Source organism: Rutidosis leptorrhynchoides, chromosome 11, assembly GCF_046630445.1.
Source record: "Rutidosis leptorrhynchoides isolate AG116_Rl617_1_P2 chromosome 11, CSIRO_AGI_Rlap_v1, whole genome shotgun sequence".
Taxonomy (NCBI): Eukaryota; Viridiplantae; Streptophyta; class Magnoliopsida; order Asterales; family Asteraceae; genus Rutidosis; species Rutidosis leptorrhynchoides.
In genome coordinates, this window is record NC_092343.1 from 389,701,052 (window position 1) to 389,719,919 (window position 18,868).

At 30.2% G+C, this 18,868-nt stretch overlaps 2 protein-coding genes and 1 long non-coding RNA gene across 8 annotated transcripts; 2 read left to right on the top strand and 1 right to left on the bottom strand.

Annotated features, from left to right (window-relative positions):
• The first annotated feature begins 400 nt into the window (after positions 1-400).
• LOC139877004 (protein NRT1/ PTR FAMILY 1.2-like) lies at positions 401-3,404 on the top strand. The gene is made up of 4 exons (XM_071864407.1): positions 401-551; positions 644-861; positions 1,188-1,729; positions 2,519-3,404. Exons 1-4 carry the CDS (start codon positions 443-445, stop codon positions 3,327-3,329), a joined length of 1,680 nt encoding a protein of 559 aa, XP_071720508.1. The 5' UTR covers positions 401-442; the 3' UTR covers positions 3,330-3,404.
• A 449-nt stretch (positions 3,405-3,853) lies between these two features.
• Positions 3,854-16,888, bottom strand: LOC139876055 (bark storage protein A-like). The gene is made up of 5 exons (XM_071863353.1): positions 16,690-16,888; positions 11,662-11,729; positions 5,172-5,327; positions 4,798-5,037; positions 3,854-4,213 (listed from the first exon to the last, which is right to left on the bottom strand). The coding sequence occupies exons 1-5, from the start codon at positions 16,886-16,888 to the stop codon at positions 3,854-3,856; spliced, it is 1,023 nt and encodes a 340-aa protein (XP_071719454.1).
• On the top strand, positions 5,634-7,711 carry LOC139877469 (uncharacterized). 6 transcript variants are annotated; one of them, XR_011768614.1, is made up of 4 exons: positions 5,634-6,179; positions 6,475-6,557; positions 6,727-7,004; positions 7,371-7,711. It is a non-coding gene; the product is annotated as an uncharacterized lncRNA (long non-coding RNA). The 6 variants fall into 6 exon arrangements; XR_011768615.1 differs by having other exon boundaries at positions 6,727-6,774; positions 6,879-7,711; XR_011768611.1 differs by having other exon boundaries at positions 5,634-5,981; positions 6,066-6,179; positions 6,727-7,711.
• Positions 16,889-18,868: the final 1,980 nt, after the last annotated feature.

The window sequence follows — 18,868 nt, forward strand, 5'->3', positions numbered from 1 at the left end:
GTTAGAGATGATTGGTAACCGCTAGTCCGCTATGTATGATCATATAATGCATGTTAACTACAACCCTAAGACTGTTGTTAGCAAATCCTTCGCTAAAACCACAAGGACCATCAATGTTTTACTTTATACACATTTTTTGTAGATGTATGTATCATCCGGAAACTCCAATATTTAAGAAAGTTAGATTTTATATTATGACATAATTTAACAAAATCCATCCATCCATCCATCCAATCCAATTATATAATATAGTAATGAAGTCTTGTGACAATAAATATATAGTTTGATAACTTTTTCACGTTTACATGGATAATAACGTCAAAGAGATGCTTATATATGATTGCCACCTATTTTGTCCACTCTATATTAAAATTAACTTACTAGGGTTGTTGCCTAATAAATAAATTAGAAAAACAAATACGGTTGAGCTCATTCAAACACCATGGATGAAGAGAAATCTAGTATCAATGATACAGAATTACAAACCAAATTACTAGATCATAATCATCATCATCATAAGGGTGGTTTGATAACCATGCCTTTTATTATAGGTAAATTAAACAATAATTACATTTTATTTGTGTCTATGTGTTTAGTAAATTACTATGAGTTTAGTAATTTTTTTTAATTGTTTTAATGACAGTGAATGAAGCATTTGAGAAAGTTGCAAGTTATGGATTAAGTTCAAATATGATATTTTATCTTATGGAAGTTTATCATATGGAAGCTGTTACTGGAACAACCATACTTTTCATTTGGTCATCAATTTCAAATGGTCTTTCCATTTTTGGAGCCTTCATTTCTGATTCTTATTTGGGTCGGTTTCGGGTTATTGCAATTGGGTCTATCTTTACCCTTATTGTAAGCCATACTCATCCCCTATATTGAATTGATTCATAGTGTTCTCTGTTTATTAAAATGATCTGTTTTGGATCAAAGGGGTGTGTTTTCACTATAATCAGTCAGTCATCTGTTGCTCAAATTTGTTTATAAAATTAAAAAAAAAAAAAGTCTATGAGGAAAAAAATCACCCCGATTGGATATAACAATGTAAATATCGTGTCGAAAGTATTTTACACTTTGTATTTTTCGTTTGTTGATCGTTGGTTGTGATTGTAATCAATCAGTCTGTTTGGGTCCTAGATTCCTAACAATATAATCTTCTAAAAGGTTTGACTTTTCAACAGGGGTTGACTTTTGTTTGGTTAACCACCATGGTTCCACAACTAACACCTTCATCTTGCGTTGAACTCGACACCGGTTGCGGTTCACCAACACGAACCCAACTCGCTTTCCTCTTCTCATCTTTCGGTTTAATGTCAATAGGATCGGGTTGCATCAGACCTTGTTCCATAGCCTTTGGTGCAGACCAGCTCAAAAACCATCCAACCCAAAACAACCAAAAGTTCATCGATAGTTACTTTAATTGGTACTATGCTTCTGCAGCGATTTCAACAGTTATTGGTTATACGGTTATGGTCTATATTCAAGATCAACTTGGTTGGAAGATTGGTTTTGCGGTTCCTGTTTTGGTTATGGTTTGTTCTGCCTTTATGTTCTTACTCGGGTCGTCTCTTTATCTCAAAGTCAAAGTCAACGAGAGCCCGTATTCAGGGTTCATTCAAGTGTTCGTCATTGCGTTTAAGAACCGTCATATTAGGCTTCTTCCTGATGAATGCTACCATCATAGCAATGCAATGGATCCAGTTGAGTTAACCGATAATTTAAGGTTTGATAATTACATTTACTGCAACATAATGTTACTGTTTTCATAGACAATTTGGTCCAATGGGTCGAAAGGTTAGTATACAGGGCGTCTTTGTGAATGTGCATGATAGGTCATTGAACTGGGCTAGAAATTTTAAAAGGGTTCAAAATTGTAAGAAATTTTAAAAGGGTTCAAAAGTTTAAGAGATTTTAAAAGAGTTCAACTTTTTCAAGTTTGAAGTCATTTTGATTGAGAAATTTTAAAAGTGTTCAAAAGTTTAAGAGATTTTAAAAGAGCTCAAATTTTTTTCAAGTTTGAAGTCATTTTGATTGAGAGGTTTCGGAAATAATGAACTTCTTTTGCTATTTATGATAATAATTTTTTATACTATTATTTTTTATATGTATTAAAAAATTTAATGTCCATAAAAATCTATTTTTATATCTTGAAATCCCACTTAAAATACCAAAGAGCCAATGGCTTGGCGGTATCGAGGTCATCCTTACAACCTTGAGGTTGAGGGTTCGAGTCCTGCTTAGGACAATTCGTGGTGTATATATTCGAGTTAGATTTAGATGGGTGTGTGAGTTTGCCTTTAAAAAAAAAAAATCCCACTTAAAATTAATGAACCCAAGAATCAGATCAATGTTCAAACAATATATTGTATAATCAACCAACCTTTTATATTTATATTTCTTGAAGAAAAGTGTTTGTTTCAGGTCAATCTGGCCCGACCCGGGTCCATTTTGACATGTTTCTCAACTCATTCGGCCTACTCAGTTTCTTAACTCGTGTTATTTCATCGTTCAGGTTTCTAAACAAGGCGTGCGTTATCAGAGATTTGAATGACGTTTCTTCGGGTTCGACTCCAAGGACTATCACAACAGTTGAAAAAGTTGAATCAGTTAAATCGCTCGTTCGAATAATACCGGTGTGGTCAACGGGTATAATACTTTATTTGACTATCGCGCAAACCTACCCCGTACTCCAAGCACAAACAATGAACCGAAACGTCACCTCGTGGTTCCAAATCCCGGCTGCATCATTCAGCTTATTCGTTCTCTTAACACTCACAATATGGCTCGCGTTTTATGATCGTATATTGTTACCATTTATAGCAAAATATACACACGAGCCACGTGGACTACTCCCGAAAACAAGAATGGGACTCGGGTTACTAATTTCAATATTGGCAATGGTTGTATCCGCAATCGTTGAAACCATAAGACGTGATTACGCGATCCCAGGTGAAAAGACGGTTGACATGTCAGCAATGTGGTTGGTCCCACAGTACGTTTTATTGGGTATAGCAGAGGCGTTTTTTGCGGTTGGACAAATGGAGTTTTATTATTCTGAGCTAGCGAAAAGTATGCCAAGTTTAGCGATGGCGGTTTTCATGTTGGGCATGTCATTTTCGGGGCTCGTTGGAAGCGTTTTAGTTGACGTTGTTGATTCTATTACGAGTAAAGGAGGTAACGTAAGTTGGTTATCGAGCGATATCAACGAGGGACACGTGGATTACTTCTACTGGTTACTTAGTTTCTTGAATTTTCTCAACTTTTTCTACTACTTATTATGTTGTCGTGTTCATCGAAGTTTTTCGTCGCAGAATAGGCATTGACACACAACGTTATGAATATGCTTTGTGAGTAAATACTGTAAATTACCAAACTAAAATGAATAAAAAAAATTATGTTCAGGGTACCGAGGAAAGTTGAGTATTTTCATATGTTTGTACAAAAACCAGATTATTCCGTGATCGTTTCTAACCCGTTTCTGACCATATTTCAAATGTTTGTTATACTTGAGAAGTACCGGTTATTGTAAGATGGAAATTATCAAAAAACATATAAAGATAGAATACAGATGCGACACATGGCAATATGTTCGTGTCATGTGTCACCTCCATTGTTTCAGTTATTTTACGTTTATATTTTACGAACAATTGATTGGTACGTGGATAAAATAACAAAAAAATGCAAATCGAATTAACATAAACATTAGACATTTTGTTTTATTCAACAACAACATTAATTCTAGTCATATCTCTACTTACGGTAGAGATAATGTTTTATTCAACAATATTAACAAGTCATATCTCTGTTTGAGAGTAGAGAGACTGTTTTATTCAACAACATTATCAAGTCATATCTCTGCACGAGGGTGAAGAGACGAAATCAACTTGATAAACTCGACCGTAACTTTGACAGAGTTATTAGCTGCGAGGTCAACAAAGATATCAGCCTCGTTTGAGTGTTCACCGCCACCGGCAAGGTCCGAAAGTGCACGAATTACAATAAAAGGCGTCCTTTGTTGGTAGCATATGAGTGCGATAGCCGCACTTTCCATCTCTACGGGACTAATATTGAACTTGTCGTAAATGAAACTTCGATAGGCAGCGTTGTCTAGGTAAATGCTAGCACTCGTTCCTCGTTCTACGAATACGACCTTTGGTGTGGTTGATAAGCATGTTGTTGAGTTGAGGCAACCTTCTAATGTAAGTGACTATATTGTTTTTCATCACACAAATGTTAGAATATAATTTTTATAGAATTGGGGTTTACAATATTCTTGATCCGACCCGAAACCAAACTGAAAAAATTATAATCTTAGTCTGGTTTTTAGGATCCGACTAAAATTAATGGGTCGACCAGTCAAGATGATAAAGCTTACTAGCTAACCTCAAACAAGCGTACCAAATGAACCCTATTGACCCATAAACTAGCCTTCCAACCCAATACAAACATGCATGCCCCTTTACCTAAAGGGGTAATTTGGGTCATATATGAGTTGAAGACTTTTAACCCGCCAACCCGTATTTGGCCCTTGCTAAAATAGTACTCCATTTGTTCCATATTAATAGTTCAATACTTTTTTTTTCTGTTTAAAATTAATTGTCGACTTCTATTAGTAGAAAATATAGTAAGACAAAGTTCTTTTATACCCTTAATTTATTAATATAAAATAAAAATGTAAGTAAAAAGTAAGGGAAAATCTGTAAAGCTAATAAAATGTACAATGTATTATTGATTTTTTTTAAACTGTGTGTTTTTGTTTTCGGTCAATTTACTATTTTTTAAGTTCATTACCTCGAGAGTTTTCGCTAGATTGAAGTAAACATTATCAACAGGTACCCAAAAGACATGTTGTCGCTCCTCTGGAATACCGTCAATTGGAAAAACTTCCTCCGGTTGGTACCAAATATTGTTCAAAAGATTATCAAATTCTACATTTGTAGAAAAATTCGCTATATCTAAGTAACCGATATCTCGAGTGTAGTCTCCAAAGATTTCAAGGGGCAATTCATTTTCAGGACCGTTTCCATATCTCTACAAAATGTAACATATATAATTTTTATATTATACTGCAACAACATCTACGCGAATATGAAATTTAAGTAAATAAATTTGAATTTTGAATATAAATATTTAAAAAATGTTAAAAAGTAACCGTACAAAAATACCTGCCAACTCCAAAGAGCATAATGAGACCAATATTGGGGGATGACAACATCTCCAATATTGAGTGATGGGTTTGCATTTCCAGCTATTCCATAATGCACAACCCCTTTAATATCAAATAAACTTAGCAATAGTTGTGTTGTAACTCCTGCATTAAGCTGTTCTTCATGCAAATAAATTTAATCAAAATTGTGATTAAGAATTAAAAAATGATACCCCCTGTATCCTATCTATCTATTCTATCTAATAAAATGGAGTTAATGCTGAAATCATCAAGTGCTTCATTAAGTTGTAACTTATGTATTTAAAGTTTGTACAATGCCATTGTAGTTAAGAAAGCTTATGTCATAATTATTTTATTTATTATATTTTCATTTTTAAAAAGTGTATAGAAGAAGCTTCATATTAAATGGTCTTATCTCACACAACATCCCTAGATTACTCTATCATCATGCTTAAATTAAATTATCATACAGGTCTCACTCTGCTCGGTAAAATAAGAAGCTTCAAATTACATAAGATGATAAGAACTTTTTCATCTTCTTTCTTCTGTATCTTCCTTCTGTTGCTAGATAAGCCCTAACTTCCTCATCCCCTGAACAATAACACTAATAAACCCTAACTTCTTTCTCTCTCCATATTAATCACTACCATCATGTGGGCATCGCTTAATATGTAGAAACAGAAGACCAAACCGCTAGGGTTTTTCACCCTCTTTTTATCTTCTCAATTGGACCTAAAATTACAGATACATCGATAATTCTTCATCTGATGTCGGATTCTTCATCTTCCGTTATCACAAGTTCTTTCGGGTAAGGTAGTTCTTTTTAATTTGTTAAAATTTGTATATGAATCGTCAACTTGGTTTTTGAATCTTGAGCTTTTTTTTATTTTAGGGTTTATTGTTTATCTAGATTTGATTTTCCTTCTCTATAGTGCTGCCATTGTAGTGTTCTGAGGTGAGGTTTTGAGAAGAAGAAACATTATTTGGTCTCAAGATGTGTTTTGAGGTATGTATATTCATGCTCAAATATTAGAATGTTGTACTGAGGTTTGCATAACGAGTTGAGACTTTCGATTTGAAGAATGTATGTTTTAATATGATGATGTGAGTTAATGGTTTCATTTATATTTCTTAGGGAAAATGATTTTTGTGACAATTTCCATTACTTATGTTCTTTTAATATCATTTTGATTTGGAGTTTTTTTTATATATATTATGTTGGTGAAGTATATTCTCTTAATTATGTCCTCCAATTTGTTTTGTAACTTCAAATTCTATTCATTTGTTTGGATAAAATGTAGGTGCCTAAAGTAAACATACATATTTATTTAGAAATGTCTTGAGAGGTATTTGATAAATTGTCGAAGAGAAATGCATTCATATGGTAAGATTTTTCTTTAGTTTCATCTTAACATAATATATGAGTGTGAAGAATATGAGCTTGAATTTAGTAGTTTGATATACGTGTCTATTCATGAGAATGTGGCAGTTTTTATTTTAAACCAATTGGCGAATATATATTTGTTTTGACTTACATATGACATACATATCAGGTGATATATTCATCTTCTTTGATGCACGCCAAGTGTTTGATAAAATGTGTAAGTGTTTTTTTTCTACCCTTTTTGTTTAAGTTTTAGGTTTGGATTTGGATTTGTATTTATTACACTTACTCCGTCCAATATTTTTGATTTGCTACTAATAGCTTGAAGATGCAGAATCATAAACTTTTGTGGCTGATCAGACTCATAGTTACAGGCATATTCGTATTTTTACACACATGGGTCTGCTTTTTCAGTATCTTCTATGGGACGACTTCTTTTATTGTTAGGTATAGGCGTATAGCTATTTTTTTTTTCTAATTTCATTATTCTTTACGTTTTCTTTATGCTTATATACTTTGCTTCTTAACTGGATTGATAATATTAATTGAATTAGATTGTTTTTTATATTCTGAATTCTTAGTCTTATTGTTATAGTTATTGTTAGTTATATTTATGATATTTATAGTTTTTATTTATGTGAGGTTTTATGTAATTGGTGGTGGTGAGCTGGTGATTCAACTTGATGATATAAAGATGGATAAATGATAATACTAATTCACTTTGTTTGGTTGTCTTTCATAGTGAATTTATTATGTTACTTCCATATTTCTAAAATCAAATTTTATATTATTTTTGTGTTTGATCAAATGCAGGTATCCAAAGAAAGCATACATGGTTATGTATGCCTTTGTTTGGCTTTGTGTTTGATCAAATGCAGGTATCCAAAGAAAGCATACATGGTTATGTATGCCTTTGTTTGGCTTTTGTGTTAAAGATTGGAGGCATGCCTGCCTTTTATTTTTTTCCAGTTTAATCTGTCTACATACAACAGAGTAATCTGTCTACATACAACAGAGTAATTGTTTGCATTGGATGGTTCATTTTCATTGTATAGAAGGCCTGCTTAGTTAGGCTTTTTGGTCTTTTGCCTCATTTTGTAAAGGCAAAGACCAACAAGTTGTATTCCTTTCGGATTCAGTTATTAAGTAATTTATTGGCCGAGTCCTACTCATTTTATATATTCTGTTATTTACAAGAAAAACAAGAAATAAAAATAAAAATAGGCAAGCCATTAAAAAGGTTGAGAGTTTGTATTATTATGTGTTTTTATATAACCGTTCTTTAATTAGTCTTCAAAAATATCATTATGTTGTTGTGATCTTAAATAAATTAGTTATGTGTTGCATATGTAAGCTGCATATGATTCCATTTGATTAATTATATAGTTGTAAACTACTTTGGGATTTAATTGAGACATTTACATTTACAATTTCAAGTTCATGTTGAAGTTACCTTTGCAGTTACTCGGCAAATTTATATGTCTGTGATAATATATATGCTTCATTCAAGTGAGTTATATACATGTAAAATGGTGTATGCAAGTTTGATGATTTTGGTTGTGCAAGTCATCTTGAGGGAAGGTTAGCGGTTTTTGAAGTGATGCAAGATAAATGTCATGAATGAAAATTATGATTATCCAGGCAGAGTTGATTTCTCCCCTTACAAGTTACAACTAATGTATTTATCTATCTATTTACTGATAAAAGGTAAACACCCTGCACCTTATTTTTTAGTTTGTATTATGTTATTGTGTTCTTTGAAAAAAATGTAATGATAATTTAAAGTGTGTGGGTAATATTAACTAACGGGTCAATGACACTAATATTAACTAACGGGTCAATGGCACTAATATAAATTAACGGGTTAATGACACTAATATTATAATGTAGATTTCTTCGCCAAACCCGTGAATTCACGGGTCAATGAACTAGTTTATATGAATATCCTATTCTAGTCATAAATGACCAGAATAATTAGATTAAATATAATAAGATATGACTAGAATAATTAGATTAAATATAATAAGATTAAATACTTAAGTAACTTATCGATGGAGGAGTAGATATATATGGTTAAATCATGTGGTTGAATGTGTGTAAGAAGATCACTGGTAGTTGGTGGGTGTATGACATAGAATAACAAATACTTCGTAGATGAATTAGACATAGTTTTATTTTATGAATTAGACATAGTTGGTAGTTGGTAATTTTATATTATAAGGGGAAAATAAATATGGCCGTGTTATGCATATAAATTTGTGTTTATATGACAAATACTTCAAAGCGGAGTATATTATTTGATGTTTTTCTAACATAAAATTCAAATCAACTATCTTAAATTATGTTTCAAGATTAAATATTGATACACAAAAATCAACTTGACCATGGTATATACTAGTTTTTCTCAAACCTTATTACTTGGTAGTAAGTATTTTCTTCACTTATAATATGATGTCGTCATTCATAGATAGATAATGAAATATATAAATAAAATTTAGGTAAAAATATTAGTCTTATTTTGTTTATGAATTAGTAACATGTTTTAAAATTACCAACGAACGTTTGCTTCAATGGTATCATGCTCCAGTGTGAAAGGACCAGCGATTAGTTACCAAGCAACCCGGGTCCAATTCCTGTGAGCGGAAGGTTTTCTCTCCAATTTCATGCGATTAGTTGCCAAGCAACCCGGGTAGGAGTTTCCTTCTAGCATGTGTGGGTGCAAATGATGAGGATCGTTGATATAAATGATCCGTTGATGCAAATTCGTCGTTCAAATAAAAAAAAAACATGTTTTAAAATTCAGTTTACTAGGAAAACATTATAATAATATGATTTTAAATTGTTTATCATAGTTTGGAGGTGATAGTCAGACACCAGTTTTTGATCCATACACACTTTTTACTATAAAACTTACAATTATATCCTTAAATTTATCTTGAGACTTGAACCTCTATTATTGTAGACAAAATTGCTGAAATAGTCCCTGTGGTTTGTACCAAAACGCTGGTTTAGTTCCTGTGCTTTTTTTTGATGGATTTGGTCCCGGTGGTTTATAAAAGTTGCTGATTTAGTCCCTCTGACCGACGGCCGTCAAAAAAGGCCGTTAAGTCCAGTCATGTGCCAGACATGTGAGGGTATTTTCGTCAGTTTCATTCATTTATTAGCAAAATTGCTGAAATGGTCCATGTGGTTTGTACCAAAATTGCTGAAATGGTCCATGTGGTTTGTACCAAAATTCCTGGAATAGTCCCTGTGGTTTGTTCAACTATTTCTTCCTCTTCTCTAAACCTTCTTATCCCCCCAAAAAAAATGATGAACCCTAATCTATACTTTATCTTCTTCCCCAATCCTCTTATATTTTGACTAAATTTAAATTTAATAACAGTGACTTCTTTACACACACACACACACACACACACACACACACACACACACACACATATAATAAACTCCAAATTAAAATTAAAAATAAAATTAGATTAAATCAAACTAACTCAATTAAAACCCCAAACACCACCATTACCACGAAATTGGCCAAAAAAAAACCATCGCCGTGACCATGTTCGTTCAGATCTGTACTGGAAGCAAGATCTGACAGCGAATTGATTCCAGCGGAGGTGCGATTTGATTTCGGCGAACGGATTCCGGCAGAGGCCCCATCTGTTTTTTGTATGTAGGGTGCGTTCAGATCTGTATTTCAGAGGGTGCGTTTGTATATGTGTAAAGATTGTATAAAATGAGTATTTGAAGTTGGATTTAGTTTTAGTTTGAGGTTGGATTTAGTTTTGAGATTAATTTTAATGGTTTCGATTTAATTTTAGTTTTGGTGGGTTTGATTTTACCATGTTAATGTTAATTAGAGTGTTTGAAGAAAATTAATAAATTAGGGTTTGTTCATCTTTTTTGAAGATAAAGATGAAGGTGAGGAAGGAAATAAGGTAAATTGATTTCAGCAATTTTTTTACAAACCACAGGGACTATTCCAGGAATTTTGGTACAAACCACAGGGACCATTTCAGCAATTTTGCTAATAAATGAATGAAACTGACGAAAATACCCTCACATGTCTGGCACATGACTGGACTTAACGGCCTTTTTTGACAGCCGTCGGTCAGAGGGACTAAATCAGCAACTTTTATAAACCACCGGGACCAAATCCATCAAAAAAAAAAGCACAGGGACTAAACCAGCGTTTTGGTACAAACCACAAGGACTATTTCAACAATTTTGTCATTATTGTAAGTAAGTGTAAGTAAGGACATAATAGTCAATTAGGTATGTATTGATCAATATTGAGTGTGTGAGTATCTCCCTATAAACTACCATATTCACTTGCATATAACAATACTCATTAGATTCGAGTAATTTGACTGTAAACGAACAAATTAGCAGATGATTTATTAAGCTCAAGCCTATTTTAAATTTTGTGTAGCTTTTTAAGTTACGTACATTTGAGTTTTCAAATACAGAAAATTGAAATTCGTATTAAAATGTTATATCTAAATGGTGAATGTTTGAATAATTTACTTTAGACAAAATTACTAAAATAGTTCATGTGGTTGTTCAAAGTTAATGGTTTGATATCTATGGTTTTTTTTTCCCATTCTGTTATTATATTATTATTATTATTATTATTATTATTATTATTATTATTATTATTATTTTTTTATTATTATTATTATTATTATTATTATTATTATTATTATTATTATTATTATTATTATTATTATTATTATTATTATTATTATTATTATTATTATTATTATTATTACTATTATTATTATTACTTTTTATTTTTGGTGTAATGTATTGGTAGTAATTCACTTTAACATAATTTTCTTTAATTTACTTAATGTAATGATATTTTATTTTATAGATTAAGTGTCTCGGTATTTTTAATTTCTTGACCGAATAAGCTTTTTATGACCCCGTTTGTTTAAAACTAAATAAACTTAATTGAACTTACTGATATTGATTTAAAAAAAATACAGTCGTTCAACAGAGTTATTTAAAGATGAGATTAACATAAAAAATTAAACCACTCTTAAAATAAGTTACAAGTGAAACTCCGTTAAAAAAAATACATAAAAACTGTCGTACGTACCATAGCTAATCCAGTCATGACCAAAATGACTTGTTCGTCGCCAATTGAGCCGAACCGAAATCTCCTTCCTACGAAAGCAACACCAAACAGGTCAAATAATGATTTGTTATAGACAGTGACAAATCTAGAAATGGTAGTCACTGGTTAAAAAAAAAAAAAAAATTCTAGTAGATAATTTATTTTAAAGGTCTTACTCAAAAAATTATCACTATCCAGTGATGTTATTAATTAAATATTCAAAAAAAATTCCACTACATTATGTATTTTAGTGGGTTACCGTGCAACCACAACTTCCATATTAGATCCGCATAGATAATGTATAGTGAGGGTATTAAATGGATCGATTGGTATTATCATTCTTTAGAGGTTGTATGGGCTGTTGAGATTTTGAAAACGTGAAAGTAATATGTATTATCTAACTTCCGATTTATAATAAGTAATACTGCATATCTAATCCAACTTCGTTTATTTTTTTCGAACGGCTTAAATTATATTAAAGCAAGCTTAGCAAGCAGGGATGACAATGGACGTTTTATCAATAGACATCTACCCCATCCGATCCATTTATAATGTATATGGATGATTTAAATTGACGATTAACAGATATGGATATGGATATGGATATGTGTGATCTAAATATTTTGTGGATCGGATATGGATGACAATTTATCATCTACAGATATATCTATTATCATTTGAATACATCTATACATACATATATACTTACTAAAATATATGCATATACATCTACATATCGATATACATATACATATAACCTACAAATTCTTAAATTATTAACGAAAATAAGGGTTGCGTTAGTCACAATAATTAAAATGTTACTAACAATATTCAAAGTTATATATCTAGATTAGTTTAAACGTATATTTACTTATATTATAACGTATTTTGATTAATTAAATTCACAATCGGCAACAAATTACAATAAAACATGTGTAACAAATCAAAAACATAAAGATTAAATATTTACATTTGTTATAATCAATATTAAATGGATAAATTCATCGTTAGAATAACATTTAATTTGATATTTAACGGATATCCATTAACCCGCTTAATCCATCAGATATGGATATGGATGGATGAATTGAAATTAAATGAATATGGATATGGATGGAGAAAAATTAAATGAATGTGGGTGTAGATATAGAATCATTCAATCCATTGTCATCCCTACTAGTAAGGAGCTATAGGGAAAAAAAAAATGAAGAGAAAATTCCATGGGATTACAAAGCCATGTATTTCAATATGGTGAAATTTTACTTCTAGAATTATGCCAAAAAACAACTAATCTAATGCTATCAAATAATCTAACTTCGCTTTTAACTTACAATTTAACTTTTAATCTAACCTAATGTAACAATTTAACTTCTAATCTAACCTAATCTAACATATTACGTGATTATTTGAGATAACAATCTCACTATTGATTTAAAGGATAATGCTATATTCTTTTTTCTCATGTTTTTCAACAATTGATATTAGTTTTGACTACTGATTTCCTAATATAAATACAAATTAAATTATTAATTATTAAAATTAAAATTAAAATTATTATGTTATTATTATTATTTTATTATTAATTAATTAATTATTACTCCATAGAGTAATTTATACCAATAATTTTTGTAGTTTATATGAAACTAGAAAATAAGCCCGGCCCGCTTCACTGGACCAAACTAAGTTGCTGTTGACGGGATGATTATCGTTGTATAAAACTATATGTTTCTTGTTAAAATATTCTTATTGTGTTTAACAAATTAACAAAATAAAAAAATCAGTTAAACATAAAAATCCACATAATTTATGTTTTTTATAATTTAACCAATGAAATTAACATAAATTAGTTGTTTAAATTGTTACCACAAAAGAATAACTGGTATAATTTCATCTAACTGCAAAGACTATTTGTAAAAACTAGTAACTTATAAAGTATCCTATATTTTAGAATATAAATCATATAAAATGGAAGATGTGATTATGGTATGTAGTTATAAGTTTAGGTGATAAACACTTTATCATATTGTTTTGTTGTTGTTTTGATAAAGTAAATTTCCTGGATAACTTATTTGATGTTAAACAAACTATAAATAGATATGTTTTTTTTTTCTTTTTTTGTTTTTTGTTTTTTGTTTTTCTATTATTATTGTTGGCATAATATTAGAAAGGTAAACTATTATCAAGAAAAAGTCTGGAACGCCAGCGAGGAACGCTCCGCCCCTTCACTATTTCAGTCGAAACTGAAAAAGAGAAGTGTTGTTGAATTGAATCTCAACCGTTACATGACTATATGAGATAATCTATTGATTTGAATGATAATGTTATATTTAGCTCTCTCATATTTTACACTGATCGTTCCCGACTTTATCTAAAAGTGTATGTTGTCCTCCTATTAATGCACATTTTGGATAAGTCATGGATTATCAATGTACACTTTTAGATAAGTTCGAGACGATCAGTGTAACTATTGAAAAATAAGGACGATTGATGTAATATCATAAAAACCATGGGGACAACCACTATACTTTTCAAAAGATAAATACGATTAGTGTAAATTTCATGTAAATCACAACGACCATATTGGTAAAAACTAGTAGCTTATAAACTCTCATATTTTTTAGAACATAAATAATATAAAACTAGTGAAATGACCCGTGGAACCACGAGTTTGTTTAAACGAAACAGTTTAATGATATCTTTTAGGTATTAAGTGAACGTAAATGCTAAAGTTATTTAGTTTAATGACCCGTGGAACCATAGAGTCCGACTAAGAAACTCGTCAGTTGAACATTTCATCAAACACCTAAAATGCATATTAAACAATCCACAATCAATCATAAGATATAATATTTGTTGTCGTTTTATTTTAAAAGTATAAATTAAAATATAAATTTAAAATTTGTTTCCTTCTGTCTAGCTTTTATACCTTCTCGTATTTAATTCAAAATAATTAATTAAAATAATTCAAAATTATTTAATTTTAATAATTAAAATAATTATTAATAAGATTTAATAATAATAAGATTTAATAAAATTTAATTTTAATTCAAATTATTTAGATTATTGACATCACCCACCATGTTTAGATTTTTTTCTTTTTCTTTTTGATTTTTTCTTAACAAAGAAATTAGTCTAATAATGATATCATCATTATAGCATTTTAATATTAAGTATAGATGGAAGAAGTAATTATGCTAATGTAAGTTTAGATGATAAGCACTTTACCATTTTTGTTTTGTTTGTTTTGATAGAGTAAATTTCCTATATAACTTATTTACCGTTGAAAAATTAAAAATAAATTTGTTTCTTTATGTTTTATTATTATTATTATTATTATTATTATTATTATTATTATTATTATTATTATTATTATTATTATTATTATTATTATTATTATTATTATTATTATTATTATTATTATTATTATTATTATTATTATTATTATTATTATTATTTTCTTTGGCCTAATAATAGGAAGTGAACTATTATTAAGAAAGACTGAGAACCGCTCTATCCGTTCACTAGTTCAGTCGAAAATGAAAGAAAAAAGCGTTGTTGTATACATATGGATATTTTCTTACTCAAAGTTGCATAGTACTACCTCATTTCCAAATCTATGGTCCATTATTTTATTTTGAAATGTCTAAAATTATTTGTTCACTTTTATAAATGGATAAGAATAATGTGATAAAAATTGTTTGTGTCCCTACTTTATTCATATAGAACAAAAAGATAAGTAAAAAGTAAGGGGTAAAACTGAAAAGTTAATAAAATATTACAACAAAGTATTTTTTCTTCAAGTGTATATTTTTTGTCCGAAAAAAATAGATTTAAGACGGAAACTACTTGCCAAAAATGTTAAAAGAAACTTATATAAATATTAATCAATTTGAACTTTAATTATTTTATAATCACGAGAAATGTTATATAATAGTCGGAATCTATACATTATTATAAAGCGCGGGAAATAAATCCTACGTGTCAGCTTGACAATTAATCTTCTAATTTTATTTTATTCATTATCTATTATAAATATATAATATTAATAATACCGGATTTTATGAATAAACTTCTAATTTTATTATAATACTATATATAAATATACTAATAATTATACTAGATTTTATGGATACGAAGAATTTAATATTTTCACTTCAATAAAACCCGAGAATTTGTTATATGGATATGATATTTATATTTATATTAAAATAATAATAATATATTTATATTATGATCACGTTCCTTTTTTCTTTTTTTAATTTAATTAATTTCTATTAATATATTGAAAAATAAAACATACGAATTGTCTTATTAAGCAATGAGAATAGGGGCGTTTTCATTGGATTGGCAAGAGTACTACTTCATTCGTCCCAAATCTATTGTCTTACAAACAACACACACTTTAAGCAAAAATACCTGTCACATGTATTTTTTTTGTTAACTTTCCAGTCTTACCCTTTACTTTTTATCTACTTTTTTGTCATACATAAATAAAGTAGGGGCAAAAAGATTTTTATCACATTATTCTTTTCCGTCCATTTCTTTTCCATTTATGGACGTGGACAATTAATTTAATACATCTCAAAATGGAATAGTGGACTATAGATTTAGGACGAGGAGTATAATAAATGATCATGTGTTCACAATAAAAATTATTGTTTACGGACGGGCTCATAAAATTCACTATTTTTCCCTGAAACGTATATTTACCGACGGGCTCATAAAACTAGTAAAACTATATTACTGGAAATATTTTAATACAAGAATATCTTAAAGCATTTATTACTTATATTCAAATTACACAACATCATATTCACTTTTTTCTAAAATAAAAGAAATTGATTATACTCATGTGTTGTGAAACATGCACTCTTTAAGTGCATTTTTTCCTCAAACACAAGTACTTTTGAAGTGTTTAATTTACGATCATGGTGAATTTTTAAAATTTAATGTTGAAACTATCACCGCTCGTGTGACATTTCACGAGAGATGATTTGTCGAATCACATACCTGCGAAATCGATCACAAGTGTACTAGACTTGTATTCTGGATAATTGAGAAGAGGGTTCAATTCGAAACTGTTAGGAATCACGATGCCGGTATACGGCCCTTTCGTGTTAGCCTTTTCGATCATCTTTTGGGTATCACGGAACACTTTACCATAAGTGTCTCGTAACAACAACGATATAAACAAAACTAATAAAACCATGTTATAAAGCTTAACACTTTTCATCTTAGAGAAGGAATAAATAAGTAGAAAATTTAATTTTATAAATATTTAAATGCTTTACGTGAGAGTATCAAGTTCGCATGGGGTTCTTATATTGCATTTGGTGAATTATTGTACGTACGATATTTTTTTATTTGAAATTAACACGTTGAAAGAAAGGTATATGGTATACAATGATGTAGGTGCCCCACAACATCAATTACATTTTTTTTTTTAACAGCGATAGAGATCACACGAGGGGGACTAAACCACCCATTACGATCATCTCCAGTTGTGACTATGCCGATGCATCGATAATAACCCCGCCCCTATCGCTGTGTTGAAAAATCGTGTGTACTTTTAACAATTCAGATAAACGCAGCGGATAGTTAAAATAATAATTATTTATTATTTTATGAACAAAATTTTACAAGGTTAAATATTCACTTATTTAATGAAACATGCGCACGATTAATCTTTCCCAAAGATCCAGTTACACCATAATAATTGTCATGAATATAAAACAAAAGAGGAGTTAACGATATACCTTTCTTGGAGAAATTGATGAGACGGATTGAAACTTACGATCAAAAGTATTGGACCCGTTGCTTACTGTTTCGAACTCCCAACTCAAACAAATTCCGTTCATCCTACATTCTGTGTATCAAACTTAAAGACGTGTCTTGCGAAACAAGAAATTGTTATCCTTTTCGATGAGCTTACTATCGATGACAACCACCACTTCCTAGGAGAACAGGTTGGAATTATGAATCGTGTAACCAAACTTTAAAATGACGTAAAAATCCCGACTGTCAAAGTTCGTTGAAATGCCCAAGAAAGTACCTTCACTTATTCGTAAAATTGGCAACGCAAGATCTCGAGGAAGAAACAACGACTACTACTTCCAACTAAATTTCGGGAAGAAATTTCTTTTAAGGTGTAGGTAATATAACATCCCGCATTTTCCCGTTAAATTATTTTAGCGCCCGTCTTTTTTTTAGATAATATCTATCGTTATCTAAATTCGTATCTTTTGTTAACTAAAGTTCTTAATAATTCCGTTATTCGATTATAACATCTCCCGTTTACTCTCGCGTATTTAAATTTAATTCGTTTGGTTAATTCACGCACCCGCTTTCAAACTTGAGGGACCAAAGTTGCTAATGGACCAAAGAAGTTGACTAGTTGAACTAGTCAAACTCTCCACCACCATTCATTTCATTTTATTTTTCTTTTCCTTTTCTCCTCTCAAGCATTACTTCCAACTTTCACCATTTCCATCTTCATCATTCAATCATCATCTATTTCGAATCTAGGAAGCTCATCACAAAACAAATTGTACTTTTGGAATCCTTGCATCTTCCTCTACATTTTGGTACCAATATCACTACTTGGGGTAAGGTTTCTAAAAACTCTAGATTTCTCAAATTCGTTTTTATAGACTTGAAATGGTGTTAATTAGTGTCTATGGCGCAAGTCTAATATGGATATGTGATTTGTTTGCTCGATTTTGTTGTTTTGAGTAACTAGCATGAACACTTGAAATGGGTTAGTTTAATCCTTGATTTTGGTTGACTAAATGTTGTTTAAATGTTAAAGTTCATGTATTAAATGTGTTGCTAGTATCATTAGCTTCGTTTTGGTATATGGCTTGATTTATAAAGGCTTCATTTACAAAATGGTTAAATTCATGATTCTTGGTTAGGGGTTTGATGAACTTTTAAATGAACTTTTGATGCATTGAATGCTATGAGACGTTATTTGTAAGTGTTTAGTAGTATTGTATGCATAATTACCTACGAAACGGTGTATTATATGTGTGTGTTAAGTTTCCGAATCATCAGTTGCATTTATGAGCTTGAAACATTAAATGGTGAGCATTAAATGATCATTCGACGAGAATTTAGTTATCATAAATATTGGATTTGGTTGATGAAATGTATTTAGTTGTATTCCTCGTTAAATTACCTTTCCAACGAT

Coding starts and splice junctions, on each gene's coding strand:
- LOC139877004 (XM_071864407.1), top strand. CDS start 443: ATGGATGAAGAGAAATCTAGTATCAATGATACAGAATTACAAACCAAA. Junction 552..643: donor AACCATGCCTTTTATTATAG/GTAAATTAAACA, acceptor TTTTAATGACAG/TGAATGAAGCATTTGAGAAA. Junction 862..1,187: donor GGTCTATCTTTACCCTTATT/GTAAGCCATACT, acceptor ACTTTTCAACAG/GGGTTGACTTTTGTTTGGTT.
- LOC139876055 (XM_071863353.1), bottom strand. CDS start 16,888: ATGGTTTTATTAGTTTTGTTTATATCGTTGTTGTTACGAGACACTTAT. Junction 11,730..16,689: donor ACTTGTGATCGATTTCGCAG/GTATGTGATTCG, acceptor TTGCTTTCGTAG/GAAGGAGATTTCGGTTCGGC. Junction 5,328..11,661: donor TCATGACTGGATTAGCTATG/GTACGTACGACA, acceptor CATGAAGAACAG/CTTAATGCAGGAGTTACAAC.